This window comes from Phyllostomus discolor, chromosome 11 (genome assembly GCF_004126475.2).
Source record: "Phyllostomus discolor isolate MPI-MPIP mPhyDis1 chromosome 11, mPhyDis1.pri.v3, whole genome shotgun sequence".
Classification (NCBI taxonomy): domain Eukaryota; kingdom Metazoa; phylum Chordata; class Mammalia; order Chiroptera; family Phyllostomidae; genus Phyllostomus; species Phyllostomus discolor.
This window is the reverse complement of record NC_040913.2, coordinates 77,780,645-77,800,390: the sequence shown is the minus strand read 5'-3', so window position 1 is coordinate 77,800,390 and position 19,746 is coordinate 77,780,645. Positions and strand designations below refer to the sequence as shown.

At 36.3% G+C, this 19,746-nt stretch overlaps 1 protein-coding gene across 11 annotated transcripts in view; it reads left to right on the top strand.

Annotated features, from left to right (window-relative positions):
• The window catches only part of WRN (WRN RecQ like helicase), a 126,872-nt gene that overhangs the window by 18,791 nt on the left and 88,335 nt on the right, over positions 1-19,746 (top strand). For 2 of the 11 annotated variants that reach the window (XM_028526900.2, XM_028526899.2), the window contains exons 2-8: positions 2,836-2,936; positions 11,927-12,043; positions 12,691-12,803; positions 16,421-16,566; positions 17,042-17,190; positions 17,936-18,085; positions 19,588-19,657. In XM_028526900.2, coding sequence (XP_028382701.1) covers positions 11,951-12,043; positions 12,691-12,803; positions 16,421-16,566; positions 17,042-17,190; positions 17,936-18,085; positions 19,588-19,657 — 721 coding nt within the window. In that variant the 5' untranslated portion in view covers positions 2,836-2,936; positions 11,927-11,950. Of the gene's footprint in view, positions 1-2,835; positions 2,937-6,538; positions 6,563-11,926; positions 12,044-12,690; positions 12,804-16,420; positions 16,567-17,041; positions 17,191-17,935; positions 18,086-19,587; positions 19,658-19,746 lie in introns of those variants that run through there. The other 9 variants (XM_036011636.1, XM_036011637.1, XM_036011635.1 and 6 more) reach the window with 9 other exon arrangements.

The following is a 19,746-nucleotide window of genomic DNA, read 5'->3' as shown; positions in this document are numbered from 1 at the left end:
TTTATTATGAATATGAGATCTATCCAGAAGGTATCCAGCCATGTACTGTACTTTGCTATGTATAATGTGCACTTTTTTGTCCAAATTTTTGAGGGAAAGATAAGGATGCACATTATACATGGGTAGTACTAATTTTGTATCTATATAAATGTTTTTAATTCTTTTATTTATGCTTTTGCATTAAAAGTGTAGCTCTAGAAAGCAAAAATGATATTCATATGCAAAATAATACCTGAAATACAATAATTGGTTTTGTTTCTAATTGTAAATAAATTAAAATTTAATTAAAAAATTAAAATGTAAGACTTTTTTCCTTAAAGTTTGGGCCAAAAACATGGGTGCACGTTTTACACAGGAGCACGTTACACATGGCAAAATACGGTAACATGAAAAATAGAAACATTTATTGAAGAAGATACAAAATACAAGAAACATTGTGTATCGGATAATGACGCCTCAGACCCTTTCAAAGTAGGCACCTTGGGACCTCACACAGTTCTCCCAATTGCCATCAGCTGCCCGTCATATTTTCCTGAATCTCATCAATAGTCTAAAATCACTTCCCTTTCAAAGGTGATTTTAGTTTTGGGAAAAACCAGAAGTTGCAGGGCACCAAATCGGGGCTGCAGTGGGACTGAGCCACCTGGATGATTTGATATTTCACCACAAAACTCTGCATAAGATGTGATGATGAGCAGGGGTGTTGTCCTGATGAAGCTGCCAATCACTAGTTGCCCATAGCTGTGGCCTTCTGAATAATCTGAGTGGTTTACTTGGAAGAATGTTAAACTTAATGCAAAATTTGATACAGATTTGTTGCTCTACTTGCTCAGTCATTTTCAGTGCAATGGCCACGCCATGCATATGCTCACTCAACTGCGTCTGCCACAGTGAAGTCATCATTGTTTACACATGCACATTCCAGCTCACTCTCCTTGGCTGCCAGGTTACACTGATGTCGTGCAAACTGTTCTCATTATATTAACAATGGCTGGACTTTTTCCAGACAGAACTCCTATTATATATTACATTTAAAATATATACTTTATATATTTAATGTATGTTTTATATTTAAATACTATATAATGTATATTTTAGACATAATGTATAACATAGATTATAATCCTTACATATAAATCTTTCTGAGGAATCCTGGTTGTTTTAGTAAGATTCTTAAAAATGAAACTGGGAAAAATTATTTAAAAAGTAGAGAAGTATTTTGAGGGAAATCTTCGTATTGCGTGAAAATACTTCCTTGGCCTGCCTTCATGAGGAAGATGGCTCACCTTCCACTTAGCCTCGGCTCTGGTTGGACACACTAATTTTTGTAGTAGACTATCCGACCAGTCTGTCAAACCAGTTTAAACAATTTGACCCTAAAGCACACAGTTGATGACAGCTGATATAGTGGAAGAACTGTCCAGTGCTTTGCTCTTGGTTCATACTTTTTTTTAATCCTCACCCGAGGATATGTTCATTGACTTGAGAGAGAGAAAGAGAGAGAGAAACATCTGTGTGAGAGAAAAACATCAATTGGTTGCCTCCCGCGCACACCCTGACCAGGGGTTGAGCCAGTAACCTAGGTTTGTGCCCTGACTGGGGGTAGAACCCATAACCTTTTAGGCATATGGGATGATGCTGCAGCCAAATGAACTACCCAGCCAGAATTAATACTTTTTAATCACAGGTCTGCAGCTTGGAAAAATAAATAATTTGTTGGGAAAGGAAATAATTCACCATCAAGTGGAGTAAATCCTCCAGGCCAGTATGAGCCGACACAGTGGGTCCGAACATCTGATGAGTCATCCTGGGGGTGGGGAGAGGAGATGTGTTCCATTCTTAAGATGACTCACTTTCTGTTCTTCTTAAGTAGGTGTCCCAGCCTACCACCTTGTTCTTGTGCGTGCCTCTTGAAATAAACTCCCTTGTTAGCATATTCTCTTTGTCCATCACTCATCCTGTAAGGTGCAGAAAATGTACTGAAGTACTACTTAGCTCAAAGCATGATCTGTATAGAGGTATCGCTTTAAAAAATTTTTAGGACTACCCATACCAGCTGCTAGTATTGATTTGTCTGCAGCAGAGGTTATAAATTGAGAGACCTAGAGGCCAAATTTTGGCTTTCAGAGGGGTCTCAGAAATTGATATCAAATGGAAGATAGCATAGTAACGTTTCATTCTTTGTCTTCTTTTGAGAAATTGGAAGGTCTGGGCAACACTGGGCCCATTCTATTTGCAAGAGTTAGCTGGGCCAAGTCAGTGGCTTCTGATTGGTGCTACAGCATAGTGATACGGGGTATAGGGGATGCAAGATTTTGATGGTTGCATGTTTCTTTATACCGAAACACATTAATATCATTTTACAAAACAAACATTCAAAGATTTACAATAGGTGAAATTATATTTGAACATTTTTTTAATGTAGATCCTTTGTAGACTACTTGAGTCCAAAAACATGTATGGCTGTGCACAGTAAACATCCTCAGAAAGAGTTGAGTTGTGGCTGTATCATGTAGTACCTCTCATGACTTTCCTGTAAACATGATTTCCTATCCAATTATTACTTTAATTGTGCATGCATATGTTGTTTAGTCATCAGGAAAGTTATGTGTTTGTGTAAATAAGATTCTCTTAATTTTATTTGTCTTAATTTTCATAATTTTACTGCTAATACAGAACATAATTATTAGCTAATTATTATTGTGTGCTATTTGGTGTTGTCTAGTGAGAAACAATTAATTTTGTTATCTTTTGCTTGTTATGTGATTTTTAATTATTTGTTCTGGGCTTCTAAAAAAAATCCTTACCCGAGGATATGTTTATTGATTTTTACAGAGAGAGAGAGAAAGAGAGAAAAAGAAACATGATGTGAGAGAGAGACATCAATGGGCTGCCTCCTGTGTGAGCCCTGACCAGGGATCGAACCCACAACCTAGGTATGTGCCCTGACCAGGAATTGAACCTGCATCCTTTTGGTGTACATGGTGTAGCTTCATTCAAATAAATGACTCACCCAGGGCTTTGTTACAGACTTTTTTTTATATATATTTTATTGATTATGCTATTAGTTGTCCCATTTTTCCCCCTTCACTCCCCTCCACCCTGCACACCCTCTCCCACCCACATTCCCCCCCTTTAATTCATGTCCATGTGTCATAAGTTCTTTAGCTTCTACATTTCCCATACTATTTTTGCCCTCCCCCTGTCTATTTTCTGCCTACCATCTATGCTATTTATTCTCTGCACCTTTTCCCACTCTCTCCCCCTCCCCCGTTGATAACCCTCATGTGATCTCCATTTCTGCGATTCTGTTCCTGTTCTAGTTGTTGCTTAGTTTGTTTTTGTTTTAGGTGTGGTTGTTAATAATTATGAGTTTGCTGTCATTTTACTGTATATGTTTTTAATCTTCTTTTTCTTAGATAAGTCCTTTTAACATTTCATATAATAAGGGCCTGGTGATGATGAACTCCTTGAACTTGACCTTATCTGAGAAGCACTTTATCTACCCTTCCATTCTAAATGAAAGCTTTGCTGGATAGAACAATCATGGATGTAGGCCCTTGCCTTTCATGACTTGGAATACTTCTTTCCAGCCCCTTCTTGCCTGCAAGGTCTCTTTTGAGAAATCAGCTGACAGTGTAATGGGAACTCCTTTGTAGGTAACTCTCTCATTTTGTCTAGGTGCTTTTAAGATTCTCTCCTTATCTTTAATCTTGGATAATGTAATTATGATGTGCCTGGGTGTGTTCCTCCTTGGGTCCAACTTCTTTGGGACTGGACTCTCTGAGCTTCCTGGACTTCCTGGGAGTCTATTTCCTTTGCCAGAATGGGGAAGTTCTCCTTTATTATTTGTTCAGATATGTGTTCGATCTGTTGCTCTTCCTCTTCTTCTGGCACCCCTATAATTCGGATGTTGGAATATTTCAAGATGTCCTGGAGGTTCCTAAGCCTCTCCTCATTTTTTTTGAATTCTTGTTTCTTCATTCTTTTCTGATTGGATGTTTCTTTCTTCTTTCTGGTCCCACTCCATTGATTTGAGTCCCAGTTTCCTTCCCATCACTGTTGGTTCCCTGTACATTTTCCTTTATTTCACTTAGTGTAGTCTTCATTTTTTCATCTAATTTGCAACCAAATTCAACCAATTCTGTGAAGCATCCTGATTACCAGTGTTTTGAACTGTGCATCTGATAGGTTGGCTAATTCTTCGTTGCTTAGTTGTATTTTTTCTGGAGGTTTAATCTGTTCTTTCATTTGGGCCATTTTTTTCCCCTGAGTGCATCTGTTACATAGTAAGGGGCGGAGCTTTAGGTTTTCTTCCCTTCGCGCAACCTGCGTTGCTGTTGCCGGGGTGTGATGCTATAGGTGGGGGAGGGGTCCGAGCGGAACAATGGCACTTGCTCTGCTTTCTGCTGGTTGTCAGTTGCTTCCCGCACTGCTCACAATCAAATCGGGCCTTCCTGGTGCAGATTCCCCGGTGGGTGGGCTTGTGTACGGTCTAACACCCTATGTGTCTGTTCAATGAATTCTCCTGTGAGGCCGGGGGTTTCTCCCACTGCCACCTCAATGCCCACCGGTGTTTTCAATCAGTGGTTTGAGGCTTCATTTCTCTGCGCTGAGGCCCTGGGTTGTGTGGTCTGTCTCAATCCCCAGCGGTTCCTCCCAGTGTATCTGTGGGCGAATGTGGGACCGCCTGCCACCTGTCACCATCTCACCGGGTGGCCAGCGCTGCCTTGCCCGCCCCAGTCCTCCAGCCACAGTAGTGCTGCGACCCCTCTCCTCCCAGCTGCCCAACTCCGCCCCGCCTACTGGTCTGGATGAGTGTTTCTTCTTTAACTCCTTGGCTGTTGGACTTCCATACAGTTTGATTTTCTGTCGGTTCTGGTTGTTTTTTGTTTCTAAATTGTTGTCCTTCTTTTGGTTGTGCGAGGAGGCACAGTGTGTCTACCTACGCCTCCATCTTAGCTGGAAGTCCTTCCTGTTACAGACTTTTGATGTGACAATTTATCAAACCTGATTTTGATAGGATTCATTATATGTCTGATATACAATTTAAAGAAATGAGTAATGATTGAACATATATAATTTAATTTATTCAATTAAGAAAATATAGGCCTTTAAACTGTCAAAATTCATATGAAATATTGATTGTCCAGAGGTATATTTTGTTTGCTTAAAAATTTAATATTAAACTAAATGAAAATAAATATATCAGTACATTCAGTTTTTGTTTTCTCTTTTGTAAATATCTATGCAGACATGTTTGTATAGAATTTAAAAAATTGCTCATAAGAATTCAAACTAAAAATTGACAAAATACTTTTCTGAAGGAATTAAAAGACCTATAGTATTTTAAGGACTTTATATTCAAATACATTTAATTTTTATAGGTATTTTACTTTCTCACTATAATGTGTAATATGCTGATTAATGCCACCTGAGCCATGAGTTCAACGTAATAGTAAATATTTAATAAGTAATAGGCAATAAAGGATTACCTCAGAATTGGATTTGGTGTTTCCTTAATTCTTCACTTTTCAGCCTGATTCAGATGAAGTGTAGGGGTGTCAAACAAAATGTTTGGAAACATACAAGATATTATAGAACAGTGGAAGATTGGAATTGGCATTAACAGGAACCATAAAGGCCTTACTTTAAGTTCAGTATTAAAAAAATGACATCTTATTCACAGAGAAGCTCTTGTAACATTAAAATTTGCGGATAGTTCTGAATTCCACATTCCATGATGTCATAAAAATGGTGAACCTAATGAAATGCATTTTGCTACAGTGCCTTCTTGTCAGCTTTAGGTGAATAAATGTGATTAATTAGTTATTTAATTACTAAAATGTGTCTACAGTACAAAGGAAGATTTATAAACTAAAAGGAAAATTTCAAATTATTTTATGCGAATGACTCTTAATTTGAAAATTTGTTGAAGTTGGCTTTAAAAAAATGACAAAGTTCATTGGTTCAGAGTAAAAATTCAGCTTTGGAAGAGCGAAGTTAAAGTAGTTTTAGGAGTGATGTTTAATTGGTGTTATTTGAATTCTAAAGAAGAGTTAATACTAGTAAAATCTGTGTGTCTAAGACAGCTTTGGCATTATATTGAAACACTTGATATAAAAAATTCATTTATATTCAAAGCTTACATCATCAGAAGGCGTTAACAAGTTTCGGAGCAGAAGAAAGGGAGGAACTATTAGGTTAAGAGATTTCAGCACTCCTGAAGTACAGTCTAAAGAGATTGAATTGTTGGAAGAAGGAGTCTTCAGTGTACTGGAACAATGCCACCTCCTCTTTTGCCATTTGCTACCACTTGTGCTAATAAAGTTTCTTTGCGATGGTTGCTATATAGAATGTTAAGAGCATGTTTAAAGGTCTTAGTCAGGAGTTTGTGTGCAGCCTTTTTATAAAAAAATCCTTACCTGAGAACATTTTTCATTGCTTTTAGAGAGAGAGAGAGAGGAGAGAGAGAGGAGTGAGACAGAATTAATATGAGAGAGAAACATCGATCTGCTGCCCCTCACCTGTGCCCCAACTGGGGACCAAACCTGCAACCTGGGTATGTGCCCTGACCAGGAACTGAACCCGTAACCTTTTGGTCTACAGGACGATGCTCCAACCAACTGAACCACACTGGACAGGGCGTGTGTAGCATTTTAAAGTATAAAACCTAATATACAAAAATGATGTTCATCCAAACAATTTCAAGTTTTTTACTTAAAGAGTTTGAAATTTTTCAGTTTATAAAGAAGATACAATAAAAGTTTTACAAAACTTTTATTCACATTTCCAGTTGCCCTTCCCAGTGTGTCATAAAAATATGTTCATTTTCTGAATGTGCCATGAACTTGAAAATGTTGTCAGTTCCTGGTATAGACCTTCATTTATAAACTAAGTGGGCAGTCGAGAATCGTGTATTTGAAAAAATCAACAGACATCAAGCTCACTGAGTGGAATAGTTGGCCCTTGATAAAAAAAGTTTATAAACAAAAAAAGAATTTAAAGTCCCTATGAATATTGTCAGTGGATTCAACAGAACATGTATTTATAAAAGAACAGAAAATGGTAGAAAAGGAAAATCAGAGGATAAGAAGGGAGTTAGAACATAATTCCCTAAATAAAATACTCAGTAGAATTACTGTGGCAGGACAGACGTGGCTGAAAACTAGGTGTTTGTTGAGTGAAGTGAATGACTGATACGTCCTAGGAAACTTCCTTCACCTTTCCTATCAGAGGGTTTCCAGAGGAGTTGTAGCGATGGGCTCAATGGTGGGCCAGACCTTGAGATGCCAACTTTGGAGACCTGTGAACAGAGAATTAGCATCCTAATGCTTCAGTAGAAAACTTAGGGTCTCTCGATCCCCTGTTCGCTGCCTCCTGAGGGATGTTAAGAGCTGATCACTGCTGATGGTAAACAGTTACACAGGCCAAGTAAAATAATAGTCTGCGTAAGGAATCCAGCATCAGTGGAAACAACACTAGAATATACAGAGTAGGAAACCTGTATTGAAACAGAGCTTTGAAATATTTAGATTATAATTTTTGCAAATGAAATAAATAATAAACACATTTTGGGATACTCAACTAGAGGACAAAGAAACTTTCTAGAATTAACAATATCTTAACATTGTAAAAATTCTCTTGACAAACTGAAAGAGGAATAGCATTTTTGAGAGTGAAATTAACATCTTGCCAATAAGCGGAAGAAGTATTTTAAAATACATGACAAAATTAAAGAGGTGGTAGTTAGGAAGGAAAAAATAGAGACTTGGAGAAGAAATTCATGTGGGAAGAAATTGACTAGCGTGCGAGTAAATGCAGTAGAAGGAAATAAAGGCATAGATGTGGCAGTTGGTAGCTAGTTAGTGATGGGGTGCGTTCGGTTGCTGTAGCTGCCATAATCAAGTTCCAACAACTGGGTGATGTACCAGAAATTCCTTGTCTCACAGTTTTGGAGCCATTGGCCAAGTTGGTTCTTTCTGAGGGCTCTGAGGGAAGGGTCTGTTTCAGGCCTTCTCTCTGTGGCTTGTAGATGACTGTCTTCTCCCTGTGTCTTTTCACGTCATCTTCCCTCTATGCATGTCTGTCTCTGTGTCCAACTTTCCCCTTTTAATAAAGACACCACTCACTTTGGTTGGGAACCACTCTCATGACCTCATGGGAATTCGATTACCTCTGTGGTACAAGGCCCTATCTCCAGAATAAGTCACATTCTCAGGTAATGTGGGTTAGAATGCCAATACGCTGTCTTCAGGAGAGGGATATATGTAGTTCAATCCATAACAAGGGGATATTTTTTTGATCTAAGAAAAGAATGGGAAAGGAGTCCTTCCCTAGGTGTCACTTGAGACAGTATAGTTAACAATAGGATGGAAAAAGTGAAATTTTAACATTGACAATGGGAAAAAAGAGTTCAAATGATAATTTTATCTGGTCAGAAAAAATGGAAAAAGAATAAAGAGGACACTGAAGAAAGTAAGATAAATACTAATCAAAGGCAGATGAAAAGGAAAACTCAAGTTCATACAGTAACTGTGAATGAGATGAATTTCCCCATTGAAAGACAGACGTGTTCAAATTAGGCTATTCAAAACAAAACACAGAAAAATAACAGAAATTCAAGGTGTATGTTGTTTAAAGACGACAGTATTTAAAAAAGTGATAAAGGTTGAAAAGTGGCAGGTAGTGTTAGATGGATAGGCAAGAGGATTCCAGGAAAGTCCAAAGCAAATCAAAATATTTATTTCAAAGAGGGATTTAAGATCCTTTAATGGCACAATATGAAGCATTATGGGATGATAAGAATTGATTCTAGAAAAAGATGTGTCAATGTTCATACTCAGTGATGTAACAGTTATGTAAGTTAGCATTCTATATTATTCAATGACTTAATCCCTTCCAAGAGTATAACCTTTAGCTAATCAATGATTAAAATCCTCATGTATGTTGAGGAATTTCCCTACTGTAAATTCTACAACTTTAATTTTCTTTATGCTTTTTATCTGCCCCAATATCTAAGTAAATTTGACAAAGATGTTAAATTTGTAAACAAGTTTACTTTAAATTCTTTGCCTAGAAGCATCTAGATAGAATTTTATGTGTAAGAGAGCGTATTTACATCTAATAATTAGACATTTTAAATTAAAATGATTTCAGTATTGCAGGTGGTTGTAGGGAAAAGTTATAGAAGTTTACTTTTGTTTTGCCAGTGTGAATGAATTACTTATAGAATTCCAAAATTTTATAGTTTGTTTTTATACAGGTGTGTATTATTTGTAGAAACCTCAATATCCTGGCAGTTTTGCAAATGATCTGCTCTGTGTTTAGCCAAGACTAGTTTTCCAGCTTTGTAAAAGATATTGTAAGGTTAAGGACAGACACCAGATACACACACATGCACACAAACTCACTTTGGGGCCAACTTTTGATTCTCCTGTCAAAGGTTTTCCTTTGTGGCAAATATAAACTTATTAATAACCACTGACATGTGTAAAATGCTTTACAGTGAATAAAGCATACATATTTTACATATTTTATCTCATTACCTATAATGCATGTAGTAACACCCAACACCTGAGCTGTCAGTTCTGATTCAGTGAATCAAAAATTTTACCCACTGCCATACTTTGCTAATGATTCAAAGAATACAGGCAAACCATCACATACAGGTGAAATATTCCTTTTTCTTGGAGAAACTCCAAGCAGTTGGACACAAATTCCAAAAATGCCCTTATGTTCTGCATTAGGACATGTTACAGTTTTGGAATAAAAATAATTTGGGGTAACATGTGCAAAAAAATTGCACAAAAGGAGTTGTTTTGTTTTGGGATCTCCTGTTCATTTTCTTAATTACACAGCTTCCTTGACCGTCTAGGTAGGTACTCTTTGGCATTTTTCTGTTGATGCAACACTGATAGGTTTACAAGGCTAGTGTCTGGTTTGAGGTGATTAGAATGTTACTGGGGTCCTGGGTGAAGTCTTTTCTTCCTCCTCCCCAGCAGGGGAATGAGATATTAGCTTGCTCTTAACCCTTTCCCTCCCAATGCATAAGAGTAATGGAGTTTGTTCTTGTGGCAGGGCTCCTCCCGCAGGCTCCCCGCCCCACCCTGGCTGCCAGGGATGAGAATAAGTCTACCAAGGCATGATCTGCTTGGGGAAGAAAGGTGGCTGATATCTCAAAGGAAGAAAGGCCAGGACCCTGTTCCTCAATGGACTTTTATTGGGTCTAAGTTGATTAGGAAAACAGGGCTTATACGTAAAGCTCATCAATCATTGTCAGGCAGTAATGATCAAACAATAGAACTCTGAGGTCTTATTCTGAGTCAGGGTCAAATAGCCAAAGGGCCATAAAACTTTGGGGAACAAACTCATTTCATGCTTGGACCCTTATCATTTAACTTGAGGGTATTAGCAAAGTAGGTTTCATAGGATTTTATGCATTCTTTCTTAGGCCTGATCGCTGTAGGGAACTCGCTCTTTCCAGCACAGGGCCACACCCACCTCTGGCATTGTTTCAGGCCTAAGTGAGGCAGGGGAAGTAAGGCAGCCAAGAGATTAGGAGACTGCTTGCAGACAGAATGAGGACTCAGGCTATATCAAAGCCGAGGGGTGAGGGTCCATCACTCCCCTTTTCTACAGCCCCCCAAGTCCTTTCCTGAGAGCCCCTTCATGACTGTGCCTGTCTTAGGTCATCCCTCCCTTGAGGAATCTTACCTGTCATTGGCTAACCAGTCATCCGCTCGGGGCCAAGCAGGGTGAGGTGAAAGGGAGCAGAGGTGGTGCCCCCACAAGGAAGATAAGCTTTGTCTCCTAAGTGGCTTATGGTCCCAGGGTCTTTTTACTCAACCTTAGCTACTAGGGGTTACAGTTTCTGAAACCAGGCAGGGCGGCTTCCAACATGTTCTATATGGAAAATTTTGCTAAAGTAATCTTTAAAATTTTTCTTCCATAGATAATCAATATTCTCTGTTTGGGGGGTTTATGCTTGAATAATTGTTAGATATTATTTAATTTGTTCAGATATTGCTAAATATCAATAGGGTTGATAGGTTTCCCCTAAATTATAAATAGTTGTATCTATTATTTCATATTAATGTTATGTTTCATCATAAGAATCAGCAGGTGTATATTGAAAACTGCTGCTCCTTTAATAGAAATTTGAAATAATTGAAACTAAGGTAAGGGTTTGAAGAATTTTATTAAGAACTAAGCAACTAAGGCTACTAAGGCTACTTCAATTTAGTATACATAAGTCACATGATGGATCTATTTCACTTTTAACAGAAAGGGCATGTCATGGTTCTCCCGTTCTTTATTTTGTATAATCATTCTTGAAGTTCAGTTTATAGTAAGGAGAGCCCTCAATGCTAGTAACAGATTTTAAAAAAAATATCCTCTAGGAAATGCTTATTGTTGCGGAAAATTATTCATTTGCTAGGCCAAGAGCATAAAAAGAATCCCTAATATAAAAAAGCTTTTATCTGTCACAAAATTGCTTTTCAAGTAGACTTGTGAACAAATCTAACAGTTTGCTGAGTTTACTTAGATCTTAGGACAACCCATATAGCAATTTATACACTCAAGGATTCTCACTGTTAATGAGATCATGGTTATTCTTTGAATGGGTCAGAATCATATAGGAATAGGATTTTGAAACTACTGGAGCCTTAGAACTCAGTTAACCTGACTCACTTATTTTAAAAAGAAGAAATACTAAGTGTGTAGTTATTGGATCTAGCATATTGTGTCTGTTTTTTTTTTTTTTTTTCTTTTGCAATTCCAGCTCTTACAGCCTGTATTTGGGCTTAGATGCTGTAACTGACTTTACATGTATATGTTTGTTTCTTTAACAATATTGACAGGCTTATGTCTGAGTTTTCTTCGAAGATTGTGCTTTATTTAGTTAAAGAGTGATTGTTTTTAGATTTTGCAACAGAGCCTTTTAAAGATGAATGAAGAAAAACCGGAGACTCTGCAGCAGCGGAAACTTACCGAGTGGTTGTCTACGCAGAATAAGAGGTGCGCTGCAGAAGAAAGGAAGGTATGTAGTTCCTCAGTTATTCCTTCAGATGGGAAACTTCGTGTAAATTTGACTGCAAAATGAGTCAGTCCTTACTTTTAAACTTCAGGTTATTATTTAGGTTAGAGGAGCTATTGTGCAAGTGCACCAGAATCTAATCATTGAAAGGGTACACAGATCACATCTTGACTAGGTTTACAAAATGGGATTTTCTTATTCTGTACTTTCCCTTTTAAATCCAGTTTGCATGGCTGACCTTACTAGTTTGTTGCAATTCAGATAATTTAGACAGTGTTTACTTGGCTGAATTTTTATGGTTGAGCAAGTTTAGGTCCTTGTGTATTTAAGATCCATCAGCCAGTCTTCAGCATTTCACAGCAACATTATTACATCTAGAATACTAATATAATTACAGGGAAAAAAATCAGTGAAATAGATGCTATGAAAATAGCATTAGAAGTTTGGAGATAAACTTAGAAAAACAACTTTACAGTGGATGGCTTTGTCTTTGTTCCATTGTCCTTATGACTTCATTAGCCTATAAGGCATTAGTCTGTAAAACTTAGAACTACAGTTTGAATGCTTCAGTAAGATTTATTATTTCAGTGAACATTTACTATTTAATGTGAACTTTATTTGCTCCATTTGGGAATTTTATTTAACTTAAGGGGTCTCTTCAGAAGAGCGTTTTTGAAGATGACCTTCCATTCTTGCAATTCACTGGATCCATCGTGTACAGCTATGAACCTAGTGACTGTTCTTTCCTGTCAGAAGATATTCGGTAAGAGATTTGAGTTGCCTAGTTTCATTGGAATTTGGAACCTTAGAAGATTATTATTGAGTTAGTATTTGAAGTATACTGAGTTTTATTTACAGTTGAGGTGTGTTCAGTAGATAATTATTTGTGCGTGTAGAATATCATCTACAAGTTTTAATTCTTTGTAAATAAAAACCTAAAATCACTGAATTAAATTACTTGTTTGCCTGTTTGTTCATTCATAAGCCTTTCTATTACTTTAGCTAATTTTTTTACGTTCAACACTTAAGATGTTATGTATACGACTACCGAATACATGCTTATTTCACCAATTTAGAAAAAAATGCAAGAATTATTGCAACTCTAAGTGCCCCTTTATATTTCATTAAAATACCAACATAGTAATACTGAATAATGGTTGTGATTGGCTCTGTTGCGTTTAGTTAATATTTATAGCAAATGACCCTTAAAATAACGTTTGAAATGACTTAGTATTTTAAAAAGTTATATTTTAAATTAAGAATCAGCAGTAATTCAATGTAAGCCTCTTGAGTCATTTTACAAGGAGAAATAGTAGGGAATTTATTAAGGTCTTTTATGAAGTTTTTATATCTGTTTTTTTTTTTAATTAACTGTTATACATTAGGTTTAAAGAAGGAGAGGTAAGTTAAGCTATTTATTAATGAATGGTCTGCTGGTGGTAGATGTATTCTAGAAATAGCAGTCAGGTATCCTCACTTTCACTACAGTTACCTGGCCACTTTTGGGTCTCATGGAGAACTAAATTTATTTCACAGAGAAGGAAAAGTCTGTTGTTTATGCTTATGTATACGAACTCTACCATCTTAGTATGCCACATCTGAAGACTAGGGGTCATAAGTGATTTGTACAATGTAGTTTTGATGAGTTGTGTGCATTTTGTGAAAGGTAGGCAGGTCTTTTTTTCTACCTCCTCTGGCCACCTTGAAGATTTTTGCTTTTATAGGTTTTCAACAATTTGATTATGATGTGCCCTTGTTAGTGTAGTTTGTGTTTATCTTGTTTGGGAATTCATTGAACTTTCTGAATCTGATCATAGCTTCATCAAGTTTGAAAATTTCCTTCAATATTTTTTTCTTTTATCCTGTTACTCTTTTCTCTTTCTGGCACTCTATATACACAAGCTAGATTGCTTGATACTGTGCCATTGGTCCTGAGGCTCTCTTTTTTTTAATCTTTTTTTGCTTTTCTTTTTCTCTCTGTGTTTCAGTTTGAATAGTCTCTTTTGCAATGGCTACAAGTTCACTTATTTTGTTCTCTGGTCTCTGATCTGCTGTTTTCCCATCCTGTGAATTTTTAATTTTATTGTATTTTTCTTCTCTAGAAGTTGTTTTTGTTTTTTAAATATGTTCCATTTTGGCTCTTGTCATAGTCATATTTTCTTTTAAATCTTTGAACATATTCTGTATGTTTAGAATAACTGTTTTAATGTCCTTGTCTGTTAACTCCATTATTCTAGTTATTCTTTTAATGAAGCGATTTTTATACTGGTTGTGGGTCACATGGCTGGCAATCTTTTATTGGACATTGTGATTTTATCTTGTTGATAAAATGTTAGACTTTGTTGTCTTTCTTCAACAAAAGGAGCTTTGCTCTGTCAGACAATATTAACTTAAACATTTTGAGGCTTATTTTTAAACTTTATCAGGGTAGGTTTCTACAGTAGCCTTTACTCTGGAGATAATTTAGCCATACAATAAGGTATGACCATTCTGGAGTCTCTGCTGACTGCCCCACGTAATCAATAAGAATCCCTACTTTCAATCAGGAGGGGGGCAAAGGGTGAAAAAGTTGGGACAACTGTAATAGCATCAACAATAAATTATTTAAAAGATAAAAAAATCCTTTTTCTGACTTTTCAGAACTTTAAAGCCTCTTTACCTCTGTGTAAGTCCTAGGAATTGTTAAGCTTAATTTTCACTGATTATTCTTTGTCCAGCCTCATAGTTTCACTCTGTGCTTGAATGTCCCTCCTTGCTTGGCTCCCTGCTCTCCAGAGCCCCACCCACAACTTCCCCCTGCCTCCATCTCTCTGGCTCAGACCTTGGCTCCTCCGTGTCCTGTAGTCTGGGAAGTGTTCCGGGGGGGAAGGGGTCAGCAGCAGAGCTCACCCTGGGTTTCCCTTCCCTCAGAGAGCACAGCCTGCACTGCCTGTTTAGTGTCTGAAAACTATTGATTACATATTTTATCCAATTTTTTTATTTGTTCAGGGAGGAAAGGTTTGTCTGATCACTGTTATTCCATCTTGACCCAAAGCGGAATTTCCACTTTGAGTTAAAAATTTTTTTAAAGTGTATTTTTAATTTTTAAAAGTTGTGAAAGACACAAATGTAAACAGTGATACATAATAACATAAGCACCTATCTGTATTCCACCTAACTTTGTCAAATTGTAATATTCATTTTCTTCAAATCTTCATTGAGAAGTGAAATAATAAAATACAGCCGGAGCCTCACGTGGGCTGTTTCTGATTCTCCCTCCCTCAGCGCAGGGATAATGTCTGTCGTGATGTCCACATTTAGCATTACCTCCCGTGTTCTCTACAGTGTTCATAATTTATATCTCAAAATATTGTATACTATTATTTTGCCTATTTAAAAACTTTTAAAAATGTTCTCACACGAGAGGTATACTTTGTCATTTTTCACTCAACATTTTATCTTTTTGAGAATTTTTGGTATGCGTAGCTCTATTGTAACCTTTATGTGATATTTTATTGTTTCATTATGCCATAATTTGTTCATTCTTTTGCCGATGGAAATGTAGTTTCCATTTTTGCCAATAGTAACAGTATTGTAACTCATATCCTCAGACATTTTCTGTGTGGGTTGTGCACACAGGAGAGTTTCATAAATTTATAAGAAAATCTCGCCAGGTGGTAATATTTATACTCGTACGTCTTTAGCTAGATATTGTCAAAGCTTTACCCAAGAGGATTTTACCAGTGTGCACATTCACCAGTGTATGAGCAGCCCCACTGGTGGGTATCCTCCTCAGCACTGAGTACTGTGTGGCTTTAATTTTTGCCAGTCAGATAGATGCAATATTGTATAGATTTAATTTTCATTTCTCTGATTTCTAGTGAGATTCCATGTTTCCATATATTTATTTTGATTTCCTTTTCTGAATTGTCTGTGGTTTTTGATTTTTAGCCATTTAGATTTCCTTTTTTGAATTGTCTGTGGTTTTCGATTTTTTTTGCTGGATTATTTGTCTTTTTCCTATTGGCTTTTCAAGGACTTTTTAATATTTTATGGCTATTCATTAGCAGTGTATATGTATCACAGATATCTTCTACCAGCCGTGGCTTGTCTTTTAACTTTTTGGATGAGGTCGTTAGTTATGCAGAAGTTAACATTTTTTTTTAAAGATTTTGTTTATTTATTTTTAGAGAGGGAAGGGAGGGAGAAAGAGAGAGAGAGAGAAACGTGAATGTGCGGTTGCTGGGGGCCATGGCCTGCAACCCAGGCATGTGCCCTGACTGGGAATCGAACCTGTGATGCTTTGGTTCGCAGCCCGAGCTCAATCCACTGAGCTACACCAGCCAGGGCTTAGAAGTTAACATTTCAATATAATTAACTTACACTATTTCCCCCCTGCAGCATGAGTCTTTCTGAGGGAGATGTGGTGGGATTCGACATGGAGTGGCCCCCAACGTACCGCAAAGGGAAACTGAACAGAGTCGCACTGATTCAGATGTGTGTGTCAGAGAGCAAATGTTACTTGTTTCATATTTCCTCCATGTCAGGTTGGTATCTCTTTCCTTTGTTTCATTTTTGTGTGGTAGATAATTATATTATGTCAATTTTATCCCTATAAAATTAAGCTCTTGATGTAGTTGGTACTTCTTTCATTACGTTACACTTATTTAAGTATTTGTGTTCCACCTGATTCATTCATATCCTGTTTTATTTAATTTTCACATTTCTTTCAGACATTAATATTATTCCTGCTTTAGAGTGTAAAGAACTAAAATCTAGAGAGGCTAAATGACCAGAAACATACTGTTACTATTAGCAGGGGTAGCATTCAAAATTAGTTGGTTTTCTTGTCATTTATCAACCAGGATTTTTTGCTTTAGGTAAGAAAAGAAATAAGGTGAATATCTGAATTTTAACTTAATGTGAACATTAATGTAAATATAAACATATAATGTGTAGGAAGTAGAAAATAAATCCATCATGCTTAATAGAACCTATGAAAATAATAATAAAGTATTACAGTTTTTCCTCAGGGATTAAAAATGTTGCTTGAAAATGAAGCAATTAAAAAGGCAGGCGTCGGAATTGAAGGCGATCAGTGGAAACTGCTGCGCGACTTCGACATCAAACTGAAGGGGTTGGTGGAACTAACAGATGTTGCCAATGAAAAGGTAGTGACAATACGTACATTATTTTCCCAAACAAGATAAATTTGTGTTTTACAGAATGTGCCTCCTATCTGACTGTTAGACATTTTGAAAAAAAAAGTTTTTGTGATAAAAGAAGTCTCAGATGAGTGTTTCATAATGAAAACCTTCAGTTTTAATCTGTTGCCTTAGCAGTTTCTTTAAGCAAGTACTTCCCCTATATTAGTATTATTTCACTTTGTTTCATTATTTTCAAATTTAAATATTATATTTTAAGTTTATCTCTTTAATCTGTTTTAATCTATTTACATCAATGCCCAACACCTTTTTTTTTTTTTTTTAAGGGAGAGGATAATGGAGCTCTTGTGGTATGGTGCTCTTTGTGAAGTTTGACCATCAGTTGCATCCCCTGTGTTCCATGTATTTTATTAATATAGTCATTAGGTTAAATTCTCATATTTAGCTAAGTGTTTATTTGGCTGGGGGGTAGAAAGCCTGCCAATCTATCTAGTTTTTTTCCCCATGAAACAATAGTTTCACAGTCCAAGACTTTCAGTAACTACTTTGGGGAAATTCCAGAATTAAATTCTGATCATGTGGACTGCAAATGATGTTTTTAATGACAGGAAATTTGTGAGGACTATTTATGCTTTATATTTTGGTATAACATGTTTTAGCTTTATTTGTGGCATGATCATTTGGTGGTATTTGGGAATGTACGAAAATAGAAGGAGTGATTTTTGCTGTGTTGGTTGTTCATGGTTTCTAGCTAAAATCTACGGAGTCCTGGAGCCTCAATGGTTTGGTTAAACACCTCTTTGGTAAACAGCTTCGGAAAGACCATTCTGTCCGCTGCAGCAACTGGAAAAACTATCCTCTCACTGAGGACCAGAAACTGTATGCAGCTACGGATGCTTATGTACGTACAAAGATCTTTAGACTATGATGTGTTTTTTAAAACCTATCATAAATTACTTTAGAAAAATTTTGTTGTGGTTAGTGGCACAAACTCGACTAAGGTTTTTTCAATCAGTTTGGCAGTAAAATGCTTAGGAAGGCATTTGGTGAAGCTGTTAATTCTCAGTATTAGTTAAAAAGTACCAATCAACAGTTGTTCGGCGCCAGTTATTTTTATTGTCATGAAGCCAAAATAATGTCCAATTTGTATGTAAAAAATAGGAGCTTGCTGAAAACGTGAAAGGCTAATGAGCTGAGACTGAGTATGCACAAATGCTATTGATGATGTGTTTGATTTGTAAGCATCTTCAGAATAAAAATAATTACAAGACAGTTTCTATATTGGAACTGACCTTATTTCTTATATTTATATTTAAAATGTGGTAAAAATTTAGAAAAATTGCCTCCAGATTTAGTTTCTCCCTGCTGCTAGTGAGATGCATTTTCATATTTACATATTTGTACATAGTGAAATCTGGGCTTATCTTTATATACAACACTGTTGTTTTTTTTTTCTTGTGAAGTATATTTTATGGTACAGTGAATTACTTTTTCCCTAATTTATACTTTTAATTAATTATTTATTTTAATCCCCATCCAAGGATATGTTTATTGATTTTAGAGAGAGAGGAATGGAAAGAAAGGGGGGGAGAGGGGAAGGAGGGGTGGAGAGAGAGAGAGAGGAGGGAGAGAGAGAAATTGATATGTGAGAGAAATATTCATCAGTTGCCTCTCACGCATTGATCACATGTGCCCTGACTGGGGATTGAACCTGCAACCTTTTGGTGCATAGGACAACGCTCCAACCAACTGAGCTACCCTACCAGGACCCTAATTTATACTTTTATTTGTGGATGAATATCTTGTTTCTTTTTTTTTTTTGCATCTATTTTTTAGGAATAGAATCTCCTTTTATTTATAAACAAGACAATTTTGTTGGAAAATAGGTTGATAATTTTCTTTTATGTTATTTTTTTTTAAAAATGTAAAACTTGTTGAGAACTAGCTGAAATTCCATAGTGTTTTTATTCATGAATAATGAGTATGACTTGACCCTATCAACAGTCCCTAGAAGAAGGACTGTTTATACACTGATTAACATTCTCAGCTGGTTTAATGAGATATGTGGAATTGGATACCTGTAGTTGAAACATACTTCTCTTACTTGATTGCATTTTGTCAGATTCCATTTGTAAGTTATTTGATCTGGATACCTTCTTGTAATATTACCTGTTAAAACATGAAAACTCAAACTTTACTTTAAAGCATAGACTGCTTGCTTTCTCCATTCTCACCATTGGTGTGGTGAATAGGTGAAGACATTCAAATGTTTGTGTAACTTAGTAGGTTGAATTCAACTTTTGGGTGCTTTGGGAATCATTGTTTTCGATTTTTGTAAAAATGAGTCATAATTTTGGTAATTGTTATTTAGTATGATCTTTTCATTTTTCTTTTTTTCCATAGGCCGGTCTCATCATTTATCAAAAATTAGAAATGTTGAATGATCCTGTGCAATTGTTTTCAATAAATAAAGGTATGTTATGATCTAAAAATAAAAGATAAAATTTGAATGTATTCTTTTGTGAGGTTTAGCTCCAAAAAAACAGTATTCACACCTGTGCA